At 42.4% G+C, this 20,052-nt stretch overlaps 2 protein-coding genes across 2 annotated transcripts; one reads left to right on the plus strand and one right to left on the minus strand.

Moving 5' to 3' along the window:
• Positions 1-70: 70 nt before the first annotated feature.
• Positions 71-7,088, minus strand: LOC130536358 (guanine nucleotide-binding protein G(i) subunit alpha-1). The gene is made up of 9 exons (XM_057052240.1): positions 6,629-7,088; positions 3,494-3,536; positions 2,852-2,993; positions 2,387-2,544; positions 2,188-2,316; positions 1,977-2,106; positions 1,754-1,907; positions 1,116-1,308; positions 71-1,032 (listed from the first exon to the last, which is right to left on the minus strand). The coding sequence occupies exons 1-8, from the start codon at positions 6,744-6,746 to the stop codon at positions 1,118-1,120; spliced, it is 1,065 nt and encodes a 354-aa protein (XP_056908220.1). The 5' UTR covers positions 6,747-7,088; the 3' UTR covers positions 71-1,032; positions 1,116-1,117.
• Positions 7,089-11,867: 4,779 nt separating this feature from the next.
• On the plus strand, positions 11,868-19,452 carry LOC130536740 (muscarinic acetylcholine receptor M2-like). The gene is made up of 4 exons (XM_057052880.1): positions 11,868-12,070; positions 15,325-15,538; positions 15,637-16,419; positions 16,860-19,452. The coding sequence occupies exons 2-4, from the start codon at positions 15,377-15,379 to the stop codon at positions 17,169-17,171; spliced, it is 1,257 nt and encodes a 418-aa protein (XP_056908860.1). The 5' UTR covers positions 11,868-12,070; positions 15,325-15,376; the 3' UTR covers positions 17,172-19,452.
• Positions 19,453-20,052: the final 600 nt, after the last annotated feature.

The raw sequence follows: 20,052 nt of genomic DNA on the forward strand, positions 1-20,052 counted from the left end.
TATAAAAGATATTGAATTTATGTAGCAGGTGGTGACATTTTACTTTCTCATACACAAATGAAACAGTATATTTTCTTGCATAAATTGCCATGGTTTCACCACAGCAGCACTTTTATTAGAGAAATCAAGATCAGTCAACTAATGTGCCATCCAATGAAACAGCTGGGGTTTTAAGAGGGGTAAGTAACTCCAAACCATTAAAAAAAAACAATCAGTAACAGCGGACTAATATTGACGTCTGTTCATCTTATATGCTGAACAAAATCTTCCATATTGTCTGAGCATCTGCTACAGTCAACATCCATTTCCAAAGTTTATCCTTCATGCTTCCATCTGGAATGTTACAGTAGTTTATAGTAACATGAACTCTGCATTGAATAGCTTGTTTGGTCCTTTATAAAAAATAAAACTCTTGATGAGCATGCCCCTATAGTCCCTTAATTCATTTTTTAATGCATTCTCTCACACTCGTACACACACACACACACAAACAGTTCGACAAAAGGAATCCCAGTCGCTGCACACATGCAAACCACAAATCTGTAAAGGTTCATGTGCAGCTCTCACAGTATGTCAGAGTCAAAGTGAAACGGTCAACAAGGCAAAACCAGTAAAAGAAAGCTGATAACATGGAGACCATGGTTCATGCTGGGTGCTATTTTTGGGGGGAGGGGTGTGTGTCTATACAGGAATCTAACTTGTAACCCAATGAGGAAAAGAAACGGCATGCAAGGCACAGAGACCTACAAATTCAAAATGAAAGAAAAAGGTGTTCATTTATGGACACAAACAAAATCAAATAAAATAAGGATAAAAAGGTAAAACAAGCTAATTTTAAATTTGTGAAAAATCCCCCGGACAAACGACTGTTGTACAAATATTTTACAGAAATTGTTTTTTTCTACAGTTTTTCCAAACCTTCAGAGATGAACATAAGTTAATAAAAAGGTTAAAAGTGACATTCGCAGGACTCCAAAGTTCCCTCTAGTCACAGTCCCCTTTGAAGAGTCACTCGGAAAGGTGACCAACAACCTGCCAGAACAGAAAGAGACAACTGGTTAACAACCGGTGGGACAAGCATTTGAACTGTCGGCGCTGAGAGCGGCACCGGTTACCTTCAGAAAAGGCCGCAGTCCTTCAGGTTATTCTTGATGATGACGTCAGTGACGGCGTCGAACACAAACTGCACGTTCTTGGTGTCGGTGGCACAGGTGAAGTGGGTGTAGATCTCCTTTGTGTCCTTCCTCTTGTTCAGGTCCTCAAACTGGCACTGGATGTAAGCCGCTGCCTCCTCGTAGGTGTTGGACCCTGAGAGAGAAAAGAACCGGGAGTTGGGTTGGGTCGGGCAAAAACCTCAGCACATTTTGACTGCTGGCAATTCCCTCTGCCTTTTTGGTCAATTGGTCGAATTGTGCACTCACCATCACGAAAACATTGGGGAACATGAATGTAAAGAACCATCATAATCAAATTCAGGCACACAACGAAGAAGAACTAGAGTCTTCTGTATCTTATTGGAGACCCACGTGCTACGAGAGTCTAGCTGTTGCCACTACAAACGGCAGAGGATCAGATTAGGACCTGCATGTTCCGACTAAACTGTGCAGCCTGCTCTCAGGTTGTAGCTCTAAATTGGAACAATCTATTGGAACATTCCAACTGCTCAAGGACACTTAATGAGGCTCCAGAGGAGGAAGTCATCAAGAAAAAGTGAAGACAGAAGTGGGAGGAAGAGGAAGCGGGTGCAGCTCACCTGCATATTCAGGGTAGCAGATAGTGAGAGGACTCTTCTTGATCTTCTCTTCAAACAGGTCCTTCTTATTGAGGAAGAGGATGATGGAGGTGTCTGTGAACCACTTGTTGTTGCAGATGGAGTCGAACAGCTTCATGCTCTCGTGCATTCGATTCTGCGTAAAGAGAGGCCGGTCGGTTGTGCACATCCGCCTAAAGAGAAATCACCAGTGGAACACTCTTACCATCTCTTCATCCTCGGCCAACACCAGGTCGTAGTCACTGAGAGCGACGCAGAAAATGATGGCAGTGACTCCTTCAAAGCAGCGGATCCACTTCTTCCTCTCTGATCTCTGCCCACCTACGTCAAACATTCTGAAAAACGACCAATAAAAACTCAGGTCACCGGGTCTAAAAGGTTCAGTACAGTTGACAATCAGACGCGATTGTTCTTACTTGAAGTGAAGATCCTTGAAAGTAAAGTGTGTTTCCACAATTCCGGTAGTTTTGACTCTGGTCCTCAGCACATCCTGCTGGGTGGGGACATACGCCCCGTGGGATATCCTCTCCAGGTCATTCAGGTAGCTGTGGGAGGAGACGTTCATCAGTACAGCCAGACACCTGCGTGCCACAAGACCCGAGGATAAAAACTCACTATGCTGCAGAGTCGTTGAGCTGGTACTCCCGGGAGCGGCTAAAGCAAGCCTGAACTCCGCCGTCATTCCAGAGCCTCTGGATGACGCCAGCCAATTCTCCCGTCATGAAGCCCTCCTCTGCCGACCCTGCTAACACGAACAACTGCCGCGCGTCATCCTGCAGGGACAAAATACAGATTATGTTAGATCAACATGATGGAAATGATGTTGGATGGCTGATAAAGTCATAGAATCTCTAAACCTGCCTGTTGGAAAGTCTAATAAAGTGTTTTCTTTGGGTATCAGCCCATTCTTGTTGTTCTATTCATGGCTGTGACAGCTGTCTGTTTGCCCAGCAGGATGAGACAATCAGTGGCTAAGATGGTGTCGGCACCATTCTACCGGGCCGTTTGTAACTGTACAGAAACCCAAACTAGGCTTGTTCTTGGAGAACAGATCTGTCAACGTTGATTCCCCTCACTCACCGCTCTGGTGGTGTCAGCAAAGTCAATTTTGAGGCGTCCCATCGCTCTGATGATGGCGATGATGGACTGGATGGTGTTGCTGTAGACCACAGCCTTGTATTGCTTACACTCCTCCTCTGAATAGCCTGCTTCATGGATGATCCTGGTAGACAAACGCCACATTATCACAACCTTTGTTGAAAAAAATGCATCATTTGAATCAAATGAAACACCTGTGTTTGGGAGGTTTTGTTGCCTCATTGATAATTAATCTCTCAGTAATATAAAAGCCAGTAAAGCTGAGTCGCTCTACGTTAGAGAAAATGTTAATGAATCAGTGACTCTTCACAGCAAGTGAATGAGTGAATAGGAGTCGTCTCGGCTACCAGCAATCAGACCAGTATCAAGTGATCTGGTGTCTCCTGCTCCTGGTTGATCGGTCTTAAAAGGAGCTGTGTGAAAGTTTGTGGCTAAAGCCGATACTGCAATCACACTCACACTACCTGGTTCCAATAATATTGGGTATTAACATGATTCCTTTAAGTCTGGTGACACATCGGAGCAACTTTATGCTTACTGCTCCTTTAACATTAAAGCGGCGTCGCCTGGTCAAACCATCGTTTTTCTATAAACGCCAAGTTTGTTGTGTCATTATTCACTTACTTCATCTGTTTAACAATTGTACTTTTGCCAGATTCGCCAGCACCTGGAAGAGAAAAATGTAAACATTACAATATGAACAGACAAGACACCTAGAAAACTTATTTCAACTTATTTATTTGCTTTAAATGCATCTGTTTTGTATGTCTAAAGCCTTAATCATGACATGACTGTGGATTACACCAGCCAAGGTAACTAACACTGTGCAACAAAATGCCAATATTTTGCTCCCACTCCCTAAAGATTAGAATCCACAGCGTGTCCCAAGAAACCATTTTCAATGATTCTTCCAGCCAGCATCAGACAACAGGAGAACACACAGCTGGCATCTCTACAGAGGATAACAAAGATCTGGGTATGTCCGTAACAACTGGTCACCACTAACAGGCAGAAAGGGGGTTTCCATGATATCAGCGCAAAAATTAAAATTAATTTAGACTTTAGAAGTCATTTGTCTCTGAAGAAGTACAAATCTAGTTACGTACACACACACACACACACACACACACACACACACACACCACACACACACACACACACACACACACACACACGCATGCACACAGAGAAAGCACGTCAGGGCTGTGGCACCATCTCTAGTCATAATGATAATTTAACAATAATGTTTCTGATCAGGTCAAAGAGCAGAACAGTAGAAGCCAGCAATAACATGACATGACAAATGTTGATGGGAAGCCACCCTTTTTTGAAGCAATCAGGAAATGTGCCTTGCATCATTGCACTGTAACGTTGGCCATATTTACATCAGGGACAACACGAGGACACAACAACGATCACAGCTCATAGAACAGAGAAACATAGCGGCCCACCGCCCTGCGCCCCCCATCAGCCTACAACAAATAAAGGTCCTATTTCATCTGTACCGGCTTAATAATAAGCATGGTAGTATTAATTGATGAGGTGTTGGCAGCAGACAAAAGAACAGCCATCCTCTCAGTGACTTTTACACACTGTTGTTTTGCAGCCTATAAAAAGCACAATCGAGAGGTTTCATGAACGGTTATTTTAACTCTCCGACCAAAATAAAGGGTTTCGGCCATTTCTTAGAAACATAACATTGCTTCCTGAAGATAAAGGGTCTGAGACTCAGATAAATAAGACTAAGGAGCAAATGGATTAATCAACTGAATCCTCATGACAATCAGATTATAAGCAGCTTAAGCGTTCCTGGGCAACATACCAAATGGTGGCTGGTTAGAACCGTCATACGGCCCATTTGACCCATATAATGCTGAAATCACACAGTTTGCAATCCAGTAAATGGGGATGGGATACAGAAAAGAAACTAAGGCATTAGAGAGAAGCATGTCAAGTTTCTGAGTTCTGAGATTAAGGTGCCTGTTCAGCTGAGCTCACAACATTTTAATTACCTTCCCTCTGTGGGGACATTCAGCTGCCTAGTGAGGAAAACCATTCATTAATTCTATGTCCCACGTGATAAACAGCCCCGCTTCAGAGCAAACAATAATGCAATTATCCTGACAAATATGTCACTTTCATACAACACCAAATACGCAAAAGGCTAAACTTCTGTAAGCAGAAACACACCCTCCAGGGAAGCATCAGAGTGGGTTTTTCTTTTCTGCTACAGTACAGGATTTTGATTGTACACAAAACAATTGGGACGCTTTGGATGTCCCTGCGGTGTGTCGACTGAAACTACGCGGCACCGGAGTCTACCATTTGTAATTTAATGCAAATCTGCCCAGCAAGATGCAATGCAATGCGCAACCTTCATATCTCACTCAGAAACACATTTTCGAGACATTCTACTTCCCAATAGTGGCTGTCCAAACACACCCATGTGTGCGAGCATATGGTAATCAGTCTCTGCCGACAAAACCACAAACCAATCGCAGGCACGTCGTACGCAGGTGCTTGTGGGAATCATGACAGGGAAAAAAACAAAAAGCGCAGCCATGAAAATTCAAATTGTGTTCATCTCAAATGACACACAAACACACAAGATGTGACTGTTGCTGTGACGACACAGACCTGAACAAACAGTCTCGATCCAAAGGAGAAAAATACAGTCGGGATTTTTTAAAGTGCCGTTTAATCAAGGCAGAAATCCGGTTGTGCGCTGGCTGTTTCTGTTGTGTGTAAACAGTCATCGCAGTTGCTTAATGTGGTCAGTCAGGCTGCATAGGTTGCTATGCAACCTGTTGACCATCTTTACTAAAGTCTGGCAGCGGTGACCATTAGCAGCAACAAGGTAGCAGTCAAGTGTTCTTTCTGGTCTAATCAAATACCTGTGACATAATCAGTACTATAATAGTTCAGTACATCACAACTGTAGCAATAAACTAGTTCAATGTTTGTTCTTCCCCCCTCAGGCTACCAAACATACCAGATTGAACTAAAACAAAGCAAATTTAACCATCCAGGTCCAAGGCTTTTACGATTTTGAACTCATGTTTTCAATAGCAAAGAGAAGCTCGGAAACCTTTTTCGAAAACGTGTCTAAACTGTATATTGATCATTTCGTTGCAGATTATTGGAGAAGTAAACGACGGTCGGCCTACAACACGCTAGTGAGTTGGTGGTGAAATGGATGCAAAACAGGAACTAGTTAGCTGACGTGTATCCTTGGCGTGTAAATTTAGTAAACTTTGTAAAACGAATAGCGAGACAACGATCATTTGAACACATTGTTAACGGTAGTTAAGACAATCAAGCGTCAGGGCTTTACTCCCACGTTAGCTCAGCAGCTAATTGCTTAAGCTAACAGAATTATCTGTGAGTCTCAGCGCTGGTTAATAGCTGCAGGTTACAGCGAGAGCCGCTTAGTATCGATCACTGATTAGATCGCTGCATTGATCCGATCAACATAAATGAAGCACCTTGCTTAACTTTTTAAGACGGTTGCACAACCATGGTGCCAAATTCAGCTGCCTGTGCCACTTTTTGGGTTTCATCGAAGTTAATACGACGAAACTACCAAGCACTAACGCAGAGAAATGAAGCTTAATTTAAAGCTATTTAAGCCTTTATAACAAAACTAAAATGAGTCCTGGAAATTATCCGCGCATATTTGGAGCAAACAGAGCAGCAGAAAATGCCCTCTTCAGCAAATAGAGCGACCGCCAACCCTGCGTGCATCCATCTTTCTCTCACCCAGCAGAAGCAGCTTGACCTCCCGGGCAGCCTTTTCACCGTCGTCCCGCAGGTTTCTGTCGATCATCTTGCTGCGCTCCTGTGCCGCTTTGTCGTCTGTGCTCAGAGTACACCCCATCTTCTTCTAATCGGCCTTCCGAACGAGTAAGAAAATTCTGAACGACGCAAAAAAAAAATTTACCAGTCGTAAGACGACATGCAAAAGCTACAGAGTTAGCATCCACGGAGGAGGTGGTTTCTGGCTGCAAACGATGGATCCAAACGCCCTCGCCGCCCACTGGAGCCCTTCACCTGGCGAGGAATATCCCTTAGTTATAGTTAACCCAAAAAAGGTTCTTTTACTACCTCTGGCGTTTAGACTAGTCAACCGAGCGAGATCCAGCCAGTGTCATTCAGTGAAATAAGGGAGTAGCCAGCAGCCGTCGGGGCCCCTGATTTGTTCGCTTCCTGCTGCCAGCGCAGACCCACCAACTGCGCATGCGCGCAACAACAACAAGCCTCTTCAAAAATTGATCAAGTTGAGACGTCTATCCGTAGGACTGACTCCAGGAAAGCCCAAATATAATGTGAGCGGGGGGGAGATCCATCAATGTAGTCGTCGTAAAATCTAAGTAGACGTCAATGGGGAATACATGACAATATCTTTATCTTATCGCAGTCTTTGGTGTAAATGATGGGAGATAGACGTCTCAAATATATTTGAGCACGATCTGTTTCTCCTAATCTTGCTTATGTAAATACGCCCTTGTTTCGTAATAGGCATTTTTTAAAATGTTTCCTCTCGAATTCCGATAATTTATGTGGGTAAGCTCAAAAGGTCATCCAAATTCATCATGTCTGTTTTGTTAGTATCCGGCACACACATGTGAGCACCAGAAGGCCAATTTGACCGCACCATTACAGCTGATTTGCATTTCTACGTCTCTGTCATGTGCTGTCAATGCTCAGTAACATTTTGCATGGGCAGAAAACGCGCGCGCGCGCGCACACACACACACACACATGCATGCTGCTCAAACAGACACTTGTTGAAAGGTGCAGCTATTTGAGAATCTGTATTCTTCAAACAGAATAAGTAATTGAATATGAGACTACTGTTGAATGACAACTGAAAGGGTCACATTTGGTGCCAAAACTCAATTCAGTTTTACTATTAAAACAACAGGTTGATTTTGGTTTTTTTAATCACTATTCTGCAAATTACAGAAATTAGAGAAATTAGAGCTCACAGTGGGATATTATAAAAGCTGTACCATATAGTTTACAGCTCTTATAATCCTCACAAAACACACAATTTGGAAAATATTGCGCATAAATTTTCATTTTGTAGCAGTACAACCAGTATTGGTCAAGATTTAGAACTTGGACTAAATTTACCAGCCTAGTACCAGAGAGTTTATGAAGGCCTGTTGTCCTTCAACGTTAAACATGTTTCAGGAAATGCTGAGAATCACAATCGCAGAGTTGTACCCTGTGGTTAAGCTTTCTCCAAAACCACATCCAGGTATTCAAATAGTCAGTAAATGACTCAGGCCAATACTCAGATCTAATCATAAACTCATAACACGATTGACTGTTAGGATTAGAACCATTCTTGAGCTGCAAATAGAAAAATATACATTTAAAAAATCCCGTGTAATGCTGCTGCGTGGAGTGACCTGTGATTAACGATCCTAATTTCAATTGTTTAATATAGAAATGGATGGGGAGTGGGTTGAGATGTGGTCAGAATTTATGTCCTCACTTTACATGTGATTTTCAATGCAGATGGTTGGCACTGCCTCATGCAAACCAGGCCCATAATTCTTCATGTGATAAACAATAATTATTACCAAATAGCAGGGGTGGGAATTTCAGATGAACCGCGACTAAGTTGAGACATTAATTAAAGCCCCTTAAAGTTAACACATTTTTGTTGGATCGACTTGAAAAACTGATGACAATAATATCATCACCCCGCTTGATACTATCCCCCCAAAATACATTAATGTTTACAGAAGTATTATATTACTGTATATAGTTGTAATAATCCATCACTGATTTCATTATATTCACTCTAAAGCAATCTTATTTGTCATTTACTAAAAAAAAAGGATTATTGTTTTATATTGTTGTCATGGACACACCCAGACACACACATTTGACTCCCAGATGATGGAGCCTCATGAGACCGTGTGTGTGTCAGCAGATGCTCATTATGCTCTGCAGGGATCACCGCCATGTGTGCCTACAACAACAGTTTTCTGTCATTAAACTTTGGTTTGCTTGCCCTCTGAGCTCAGTGATTGGTGAAGTGCTCAACACGTTCAAAACAAATGGAATGTTGCTGTTACTTCATAGTGTCATGGACCAGCTTACCAATTAATATAGAGGAATTTAAATGCCCAATTTAAATAATATTTTTAAAGGAACCTATATTTTTCAGTCACGTTATCATGCTGCCATTTGAGCAGACAAGGTGTTTCCTTAGAAATACTCAAAAAAAAAAATATTATGAGTATATATCATAATGATAATTCAAATTCTTTTATTTTGTATTCTATCAGACATTTTTGCTTGTTTTCAGTCGTTTGTTATTTTCTTGGCTCAGACTCTGGCTTTGAATTGAAATTATCTTGATTATTTAATTTACATGTGGTGAGATCATCCTGTACTATCTGTCGGTCCTGCTTTTATTGGATGTGTGACGATGAAGGGAACAAACTAAAGTTAACCGAAGCCTCCGTCCGCTAGATGGCAGCAGAGCCACGAACCAACCAACACCCGAGGAGCTCCATTAGCCAAAGATTGAAAATACAGTTAGATTATTAGACTTATATTTATGCTCCCTTTCACTGGACAACTATTCCAATTTAAGGTCATTTAAGTTTGTTTGCTGTTTAAACCTATCTTGAAATTTTACATTCAAACTGCAATAAAACAAAGGTGGAGTTTGTGAAAACCACAAACTCTTAAAACGTTCCAGTGAACACTTTCAGACATCAGTAACTACACATAGTTGTGGCCTAGATGTTTTTTCATCTCTAATTAAAAAAGGTTTTCATTGTTTGTTGCTTTCTTTATTTTATCCTCTTGTTGCTGCTACTGTAAGTCTCTGTAACCCCACATATTACGTAACTCTGGACCATACGGCCAGAAATGGAAGCCAGTGTCTGAGTAGTTCAAAAAAACATTTGTTGTTTGCCAAGAAATGTGAATTTTCCCAAACACTGTGCACAGAGTTTGTTGAAATTTGGAACGTGGCTTGAATATGAAACACGGGTGAATGAATCGTCATATTCTGGGACAGGCCTGCTGCACCTTCAGAACAGAACCCTCCCTGCAGAAATGATTTTTCAGAGGTGATTTTTACTCACTGAACTTTTCACATTTACATTAAAATGTACATGATAAAGGTGCAGACGTATATATAGAAAAAAGAAGTTTCCAGGAACATATGGGTCCCTTTCATTTGACAGTGTTTCATTAAAAATGGAATTTTAGAATTTCAGTGAAGATCAGACATCAGATAGAAGGCTTCTATTGTGTTGGGTGAACTCCATCTATTCAGAAAGCCATCCAGCTTCCAGTGAGATGACCTCATTTCCTCGTAGCCTTCAGGATTTTCCTTTTATAATGAAGAGGAGTGTTCCTCATTGCTAGCACTGTTGACAACTCTTGAATGAGTCTGTTGGTGAGGACACATTCAACGGCGTTGGGTTCTTTTAGGACATGTCCTCAAAAGATGCTGACACTGAAAGAGTAGTGTGTGTGTGTGTGTGTGTGTGTGTGTGTGTGTGTGTGTGTGTGTGTGTGTGTGTGTGTGCGTGCACAGGGTGATGGCTTTTATCAGACTATACCGTATATACTACGCAAGGATGTGCCCATAAGCCCTGCAGCACGGTTTCCTTTATGTTCTCCATCTACCTTCCAGGGGACAGTAAAAAAAACAACAACATTCCATGTGACACGATAAATTACGCAATGAAGCCCATTGATGAAACTCAGACCTTTAACCAGCCCATTCATGCACAAACTCTAATTCAGGGCCCGCACGAGGACGGAGTGCTAGAAGGCTGAGATGCAAAGCAGCAGCCATCAAGTTGTGAGGACGCGAGGCAACTGCACAATCCCGATGAATTAAACATTCAGCTTAGAGGTCTGAAGCCGCTCAAGTCGACCACGGGTGGAAACCGCCGGCACAGAATCCTCCGTGTTTTGCCACTTGGAATCAAAACAACTGTAAATGTGTCATCATATATTACATATGGAGTTTTGCATCCATGGAGCATTTCAGCTCAGACAGAATGATAAATACACACTGATTACTTTTGGTTTTAGAATCACCACAAATGTATAAAAGCTAGACTCTTTTAAGCTACCTCCACCAACCATTACCTCTGTCCGTCCGTCCATCCGGCTGGCTGACCTCTTATTACTACTGCCTGTATCCAAGTATTCTATATGCTGGCCCAGGTCAGAGCTCTCCGGGACCTTATTTAGTTCTAGTTCTGCCTGTTTTACCATTTCCAAAGTGTAATGCAGAATTACAACTGCTGCAGTAAGATGTTCCAGGAGGACATTTCAGAGACAGGAAGCTGAAGACAGGCATTTAGGCTGGAGACACGGTCAAAGCCTCATATCGATTTGTGCTCATGACAAATGGTGGCCCGGGAGAAGGGAAGCCACGGGCAGACTACCGCATTTTTCTACAACATAATTGTGACCACATCAGCATTATATCCAAGCAAATAAGCTGAAAGACCAATGGCAATGTGATCAGATTGCCGTATGTCTGCACCTGTGCGAGCACAATAAATCAAGTCATATTTTCTCATATCAAATTATACTTACATGTCTGGCCCGTGCCTGTTTGACGGCAGCATGCCCGTTTCAGTCACAATAATGTTTTGTGGGGACCGGCTATGATTCTTTGTGGTAATTCCATCAAAGTAAGGTCATACACCAAATGGGGCAGGTTGCATCACCAGTTTGGTTGAAAGGTCAAAAGACCTCAAAGGTTAAAGTCCTGCAGCAACAGAACCGCAGCGCGAGCCTTTCCCTCTGTCCCGATTTTAATAAGGATCTTAGCACTTTGCAGGCCAGCACTCATCACTGTGGCCTATAGATTAACACAGATGTGTGTGTGTATGTGTGTGTGCTGGAGACATCGACACATACCACGTGTGTAAAATATTACTGGCCCTGCCTCCATCACTCGCTTATTCAGACGTGTGACCCGAGCTTCAGGGATGCAACACAACAGTCGGTAAGAGCCATTCTGACCCCTCCCCATTGTGTCTGTCAGGCTCTAACACACAAACACCAACGCACGCTATCAGAGGAGGAGCAACGTCAATGTAAGGTTGCGCTTCGCTTCTGTCGTCGCTCTAGTGTGGACTGAGGTGAGAGTATCATGGACCCAACCAAGAGAGTTCATCTGTGTCCTTCCCAGCACTCAAGGTGAGCTGAAATCTGACTTGTAAACTCTGCTTAAGGTAACCATGCATTTATTTTGTTTTATTTTACCTGCATTAAAGGCAAGGGATATAATGTTTCTATTTAAATGTTAGACATAAATTTGGGAGTTTTCTATGTAGTTTATGTAGATTAAATAGTGTAATTAAACCCTTCACATACAGATTCTGGTCCCGTTGAAGCCTCATTCTAACACTGATCCTGGTTTTATTGGTCCCCTAAGGCTGGTTTAGAAATGCTTGAATTTGTTCCATTCCTGAAGTCAGCAGCACTGATTCGGCTCTCTGGATTCCCTGATCTCCCTGCTCCTGAGGAATCCCTCCCTCTTTACTCTGGGTTTAAAAATGGGAATTAGATTTCATCCCAGCAGCTCCTCCCAGAAACTGTGGGCTTGCATCAAAATCAAGTTATGTTTTTAATCGTCGCTCATTAACCCTCCTCCTCCTCCCAGACCCACTCTCACAGGACTCTGCCTCTTTTTAAAAAGCCCACGACGACTTGTGAAAATCATGCTCGTCATTTCTCTGCATATGGGAGCTTTTCCACTTCTGTCCACCTCACTCCCACATTCTATGCCCAGTCTTTCATTTTGTTCTGGCCTGTGTTATACATCTGTGAAAGGCTGCAGCTCAGCCTGATGTGAAATTTCTCGCCCCTCACAGGAGGAATACAACTCTCACAAATCCAAGCAGTCAAGATGACTTCAAAAACCTTGTTTCTATCAAAGCCTTCTGTCGACTAACACAGAAACGAATGATATATTGTGTACGGTCCACTTAATTCTCTTTTGTGTGCACATGTTTACATGCATCCAGTCGCAGGATAGGTTAAAAAACCATCTGTGCAAACATCCCGGATGATCTGACCGGCCTCCAGCTTGATTTGTGTTCATAAACTAAGCAATAAAATACATCTACAAGGTTTGAGAAAAAAGCATCTTTGCATGAAATAATTACACCCCCTTTGATCCCCGTGGTCATTAACTCGTCCTTTTGATGAAACTGGGCCCACCTGTCCTCATATCTGCAAACAAAGCCCTTGTTTCACCACCTCATCTGCTGGTAGCCACTTAGTTGCTGATGTCAAAGGCAGGGCAGACATTTTAAAGACAGCCTCCCCCTGTCCCTGATGGGTAGACCCACCACTACACCCAAGAAGCATATTACCGGTACAGCTACTGCTCGATCTAATTACTATGTTTCTACGCCTGTCAAAGAAATATTGTTTGTGTCTGTGACTCTCTCCAGTAGCTCTGAATTAGGGAGGTCCAGTAATGGAGGTCTGATTAGTGTAAATGATGGGAAGATGTGAGCATGAGCTTGTGAGGAAGCAGTTATCTCCTGCAGTTTCTCAAAGCATCCTCACACCAGCGGAGCAGACAGCATGTTAATATAAAGGTGTTGAGGTGAATTTATATCATGTTTGATTTACTTCAATAAATAATAAAAATATTCAATTCAATAAAAAAAATTTTTTTAAATAAATATCAGCCTGTGGTGCAATACAAAAATTTGCAATAAATGTGTTTTTTTTAAAAGTGTCTTTTTAAAAAAAAAAAGATAATTCTATAACTCTGGGGTTTCAGTTGTTTTAGGGTTACTTTTATTTCAATACATGCTAAATAGGAGTTCCTTTTGTATGCCATAATAATAATAAATATAATAAATAATAAAATGTTTTCTAGATGATGAAGAAAAGAGGCCTTTTAAATATATTAATTGATGCCCCAGAGGCAGACATTTTATGTCAGGTCAATGGAGCCTATATTAGAGTTTATTTAAATCCTATTTTATTGCATAATATTTATCATTACTGATTGAAATAATAATGTACTGTTTGTCCCTTATTGCAACTGATACTACTTTGTTGGGATTATTATATCTTATACCACAGACAGCACCTGCAACGAAAATATTCTGTGGTTTCTATTGTGCCTCAAATATATCAGACACAATGAAGCTACGTGTGATTTGACAGTGGCTCTGGTTTTAATTGTCATTTCAGCCACATGAAACACTCGATATATACTGATCATGTGTATCATTTATTTAGATCACAGTTTATTCAGTTGAATAGAACTCTGAAAACATAAGTAGCTAAATTAGAATAAAAACAGAGCTATTAACATTGCTTCATACCAATGCCTTAGCATCTATTCAGATTTTGAATTAGTAATACTGCTGCAGTGCATGCTGGGTCTTGGTGGATCAATCACGTGTCTGCCAGCAGGCCAGTCATGGTATAAATACGTGATAATATCTTATGTAATTGCACCGAGTGCTGGATGGGGCCCCGGGGCCTCAAGTTTGGTGCACGTTCTATAAAGGGTATCAAATGTAACAGTGTTTCTCCCCCAGACTGTTCAAAAATGAGACTTTAATGCAATCATGTGTTTTCCTAACAGTACCATAAATCAAGTAAACCCATGCCCGCATACACACACACACCCTTCACACATACATATAGGGCTCTTTCTGAAGCAGAAAAGGTCCAGAAGGGGTCTTTGATGACTAAGTGATAAAGTTAGAGATGGTGTAATGAAGTTTAATCTGGCTGTAAGAGCAGGAAGGAAACGTCTTTCAGGTACAGTAAGATGTTATCACGTGGCCTAATGGAGTCACTTACAGGGTTTTAACAGTGTGCGACAACCCCTGTGGTCTCAACTGAGAGTCTTGACATTGATTTTCTGATCACAATACATCAGTTAATCACATTTTTGGGGTCTGTATATTTTATGACTGACCATAGTCCCGTCTATTGCTTTGGTTTTTAAAAGGTTATTATTATTTATATTGGTAATGATGCAAACCCTCATTTTATTTTTATCATTTGATTGCTTTTTATCACAGTTATTAGAGGCCATGTTATTTGGTAGCTGAAACACAGCTGGGACTGAAAGCATGAGTTTGATACCGTCTCCTGCACATGCACACATCAGCTGTATGCACATGTAACAGGTCACCAATAATGGCAAACTGGTGCAGCAATGCAGAATCTTTACAGATAAATATCTCAGCCCTGCTGCTTTCAGTCCCTCAAACTTTTTGGATGTATTATTTCTGATATCACACTGCTGGACGTTCCTGCTGCTGCCTTTATTTACTCACCTGTCCATCTTTGGCCAGCCTGGGAGCTGAAAAGGACTCAAACACCTGCTGTAGATTTGCAGCCCGAGAGTGGCGTGTTTGGCACGGATGGCCGTGCTGACGGACAACAGAATAACCTTTCTGTTTCTCCAGATACAGAGATGATCTGAAGCGCCTGTGAGAGATATTGGGAAATCTTGACAGAATGGAGAGCTCGTTCCTGTCCGCGAACACCAGCGGGAAGAGCGCCGGCATGTTCTCTGCAAGTCCGTACACCACTGTGGAAATCCTCCTGATCGTAACGGTGGCTGGGTCTTTGAGTCTGATCACCGTCGTCGGAAACATACTGGTCATGCTTTCCATCAAGGTTTGGCTTTGCTTCACCCCCCACAAGATTTATACGTTTTCTCTCACTTTGATAGTGTCGAGGAGCCTGACAGCCTTTTGCATGTTGTTTCTTTAAAGGTGAACAGGAACCTGCAAACGGTAAACAACTACTTCCTGTTCAGCCTGGCCTGTGCCGACCTCATTATTGGCATCTGCTCCATGAATCTGTACACTGTGTACATCGTAATTGGCTACTGGCCATTGGGAGCTGTGGTGTGTGACCTGTGGTTGGCTGTTGATTACGTTGTCAGCAACGCGTCAGTCATGAACCTCCTCATAATCAGTTTTGATCGCTACTTCTGCGTCACCAAACCACTGAGCTACCCAGTGCGACGCAGCACCAAGATGGCAGGCCTGATGATTGCCGCCGCCTGGGTCTTGTCCTTCATTCTGTGGGCTCCAGCCATCCTCTTCTGGCAGTTTATTGTTGGGGGGAGAACCGTTCCATCAGAGGAGTGCTACATCCAGTTCTTCTCAAACCCGGTGGTGACGTTCGGCACAGCCATAGCAGCGTTTTACCTTCCAGTGGCTATCATGATCCACCTGTACTGGCGCATCTCCAAGGCCAGCCGCAGCCGCGTGAAGAAGGACAACAGGAAGACTTCGGGCACCAGTCTTGGAGATGGTCCCAATCACAGCCAGGAGGATGGGTGTGAGAGCCAGAACACCGGGAAGAGACGAGTTGCAGTTGAGGCTGGAGACAAAGAGGAAGATGAGCAACAGCAAAATGGTGACACTGCGGTCACCATGGTAACACAGAAAGGCTCCAATGCTGGGATTGAGACGAATCCAACGCACCCACCTTCCCCTGGAAATTCAGCTGCCGACAGACAAAGTTTGGTCACAAGGACACTGTTTAAGGTAAACCCAATTTTATTAGAAATTCTCAAAAAACATATTGTGAATATTCGAATTGAGGTGTTAAACAGTCAGTTGTGGAAAAATATAAAAAAAACAACCTTGACTTCTATTGATGTTTAACTACATTAATGCTCGGAGTTCTGCCAGAAAATTTCATTTTTCGAAGAAACATTGCGTCGTCCCAGAGTCAAACTTTAAATGACATGTTTTTTAAAAAGAGACCTTTGGAATTCACAGCATTTGTGAAGCTGTGTTGGTTAGCACATGACAGGGCCTTGTTACAATAGGAAAAATCAGGGTAGCAGGTCTATAATTCTAACTATAGTTCTATCCAACAGGACTTAAGGCTTATTTTAATACTTCTGCTGCATTCATGTTAAACATATGAGGTATTAAAGTATAAAAACCGCTGACAGGTTCTTTCTGCTCACATTTCACAGGTAACTAAGCAAAACACTGTTGCCAAGTGGAAGAGGAAGGGGATTTCTTCAAGGGAGAAAAAGGTGACGCGCACCATCATGGCCATCCTGGTTGCCTTCGTGGTCACATGGACGCCGTACAACGTGATGGTCCTGATCACCACCTTCTGCTCCGTCTGTATTCCAAACTCCCTCTGGACCATCGGCTACTGGCTCTGCTACATCAACAGCACCATCAACCCGGCCTGCTACGCCCTGTGCAATGCCTCCTTCAAAAATACCTTCAAACACCTGCTCCTGTGCCAGTACAAGAACATACGTTCAGCACGGTGAGGGCCGTGAGCACCTGTCAGTCACACATGTGGCATCTGTAACCTGTGAAGGCATATTGTTGTCGTAGAAACATTGGTATTGTACTCACACCTGTTACTTCCCACTGCCATTAACAATGAACACACTAATGACATACTCATTGTGTCATTACATAACTAAAACTAGTGAAAAATGAGTCTGTTACAGTCAACTGTGAAGAGTGTAGATGCCTCCTATACGTGAGCTTGTTCAGTGTGCGCTTTGACATGCAACATTCTTATACACTAACATCTTAAGTGTGGTAAATGTGATAGTTGTGAACAGCGATTTTCTTCAATACCAGAATGGAACTAACAAATAGTGTGAGAACAACATACAGTATATCAGAAATGTCAAGTGATGCTTGTAAATGGAAATGAGTAGCAAAAATGAAAGATATCTCTGTGAATAGCATGCGTTTGTGTTTGTGTGTGTGCGCACGTGTGTGTGGGTGTGTTAGATTACACCAAAAGCAAATAACAAATATAATCCACGTTGTTTTGAGCCCAAATGTAATTTCTGTCCCGATGGTCCTTTTATTGTTGATTCTGTAAACAAATATGTTATGCTGAATAAAAGCAGTAATGACATTACGTGAACGTTAGGCTTTATTCATAAGGGCAGAATTGTGATCATCATGGTGCATTTGCCGATGCTTCCCGTCAGACCTTGTGTGTCCAGCTGCTTTCAGGCTGCTGATGTTGCTGATAACAGCAGATCAATAATGGCTTTTGAGTTTTCTTGCTTTTGTTAAATGTCACAAAGAAGCCGGTAAAGTTTCTCCTTCCTTTTTCTGCATTAAAGGATCACTTGGTAAAATGTGTAAAGATCAATAAATAGCAGCCAGAGCTTTCTGAGACCATTTTGCATGAGGGCATCAGACCCACCAGACCACTAGCATAGCTAACAAAATGTAACATCTGAGTTAAAGTCACGTCCACAGAGCAGCAGGAAGTGTGAAGGTAGCCTGTCTGGTGGGTCTGCTACCCCACGTCCATGTATAAATGTATGTCCTGAAGCTTACTGACCTTAACAGCGTCTCTTAAACATTTGGAAGATTCACTCTGTTCAAACGAATTGTGGCATGATTCAATATTTAATCAGGCTCATATTCAAAAGCACTGATGACCCATCTTCTTCCCCTCATATTTAACAACACACTTTGTACTTTGGACTATAGGGAACATGTATTATGTTGCTTATTTTTCCTCAGTTATTCATCCTGAGGTCAGCGGGGTTTCTTTGTTGTCTGATAGGAAAACTGTAGAATTGCTGCGCCCTCTAGTGGAATAAGAAACACATTTCACACTGTTGTTGCTGACAACTTTGATGAGTTATTTTTGTCACATGGTGGAGAAATCGGTAACATTATTGATCTTTTTCCATGTGATAAATGTTTATTAGTTTATTTCTGTATCATGTGAAGTTTGTACTCACTGTAATTCTTTAAATTGCCTGCACAAAAGACCCACTGGCTGGAGCCCAGATGCTCCAGGACACCTATGGAAAGCCTGGTCAGCTGGTTCAACGTGAACTGGCCGCCTTACAGGACAATCCAGCCCTCAGGTTGGGTGATGCCACTGCCTTCAAGACGCTCGCTGCATCCCTCCAGACCTTGGTTGGAATTATGCGGACCCTTGAAGGCCAGGACAGCAACCAACTCCATTGTTCTTTCCATGTTTACAGGCTCGGCAGGATACCCCAAGCCCACCTTAACAACTGTTTGGATCATTGTTTCCAGAATGACATCAGGCTGGTGCCTGCAGGTCCTACACCCCGCAGGACTTTGCTGCCTGGCTGCAGACACGGGCAGCAGCGGTGCGGGTCTCCAGCGACATTGCCTGGCAGTTTGAGCAGATGCAGGATACAGGAAATGTATGCATTTCACTATTGCTTAGGCTTCCTGCAAGCACTTCGAGGACATTGAGCCTCTGGCAGATGGAAATCCTGCCCTTCAAAGACATAGAGAGTCTGTGAATGAGCTTCTACTGCCTGGACCACCCCTTGGACCATCCCTACTCGGTGTTCCGCTGAGGATCCACAAGCACTCGTTCGCCATGAGCGGATATACCTATGATGGTGGACTTCCCTCAGCTATATATACTTGTGATATATTGGCCTATGGCTGTTGCATGTACGCATCTGTATATTAGCAACTCTAGCAACTATAAGTTCACCATCTCTGTAACCTGTAACGCTGAAGCTTCCTAACCAATCTCAACTCAGAATAAAATATATAAAAATCCATTTGGATGTTACCGCACCTTCCTCCAGAAGCACTCTTGATTCTCTGACCGGAATAATAGTCTATAACGTACCGCCTGTCCAGCAACCCTTGAGTCCCACCCTCTTTATTAAGTAACATTTCAGAGTTTCATTTTTGTCATTAACTTTTTTTCTCAAGAAACTAGGTGACTTTGAAAGGTGTATATTTCAGCCATAAAAATATTTGCAGTTGATGGAAATCTGAGTAAATGAACACTTTAAGACATTTACTCTGAGGATGGAAGCCCGAGGTTAGGTTGTTGCTCACTGCTGCTGGAATGTCATGTAAATATCTAAGGTGGCAATTTGTTTATTGTGTAAGCCTTTGTCTGTTTTTCATGTGATTTGAGTTGATGTTGTCAAAGACAACACAACTGGTCTCAATGCAGTTTTAAGCACACGTTTCTCTTGCAAACATGTGCAGGCAAGCGGATGAGGGTGCTTTGATGACTTTCAGGCCCTGTACACGTTACTTTCCCCCATTTCAGGGTTTCATTTGTGTCTTCCTAGCAGCTGTGCTCACATTGGTGTTTACACTGTACACGCTGCACCCAAGACTAATGATCTTACTTTACATTTAGTCAAAGTAACCAAATAT

This window comes from Takifugu flavidus, chromosome 13, assembly GCF_003711565.1.
Source record: "Takifugu flavidus isolate HTHZ2018 chromosome 13, ASM371156v2, whole genome shotgun sequence".
NCBI classification, from domain to species: Eukaryota; Metazoa; Chordata; class Actinopteri; order Tetraodontiformes; family Tetraodontidae; genus Takifugu; species Takifugu flavidus.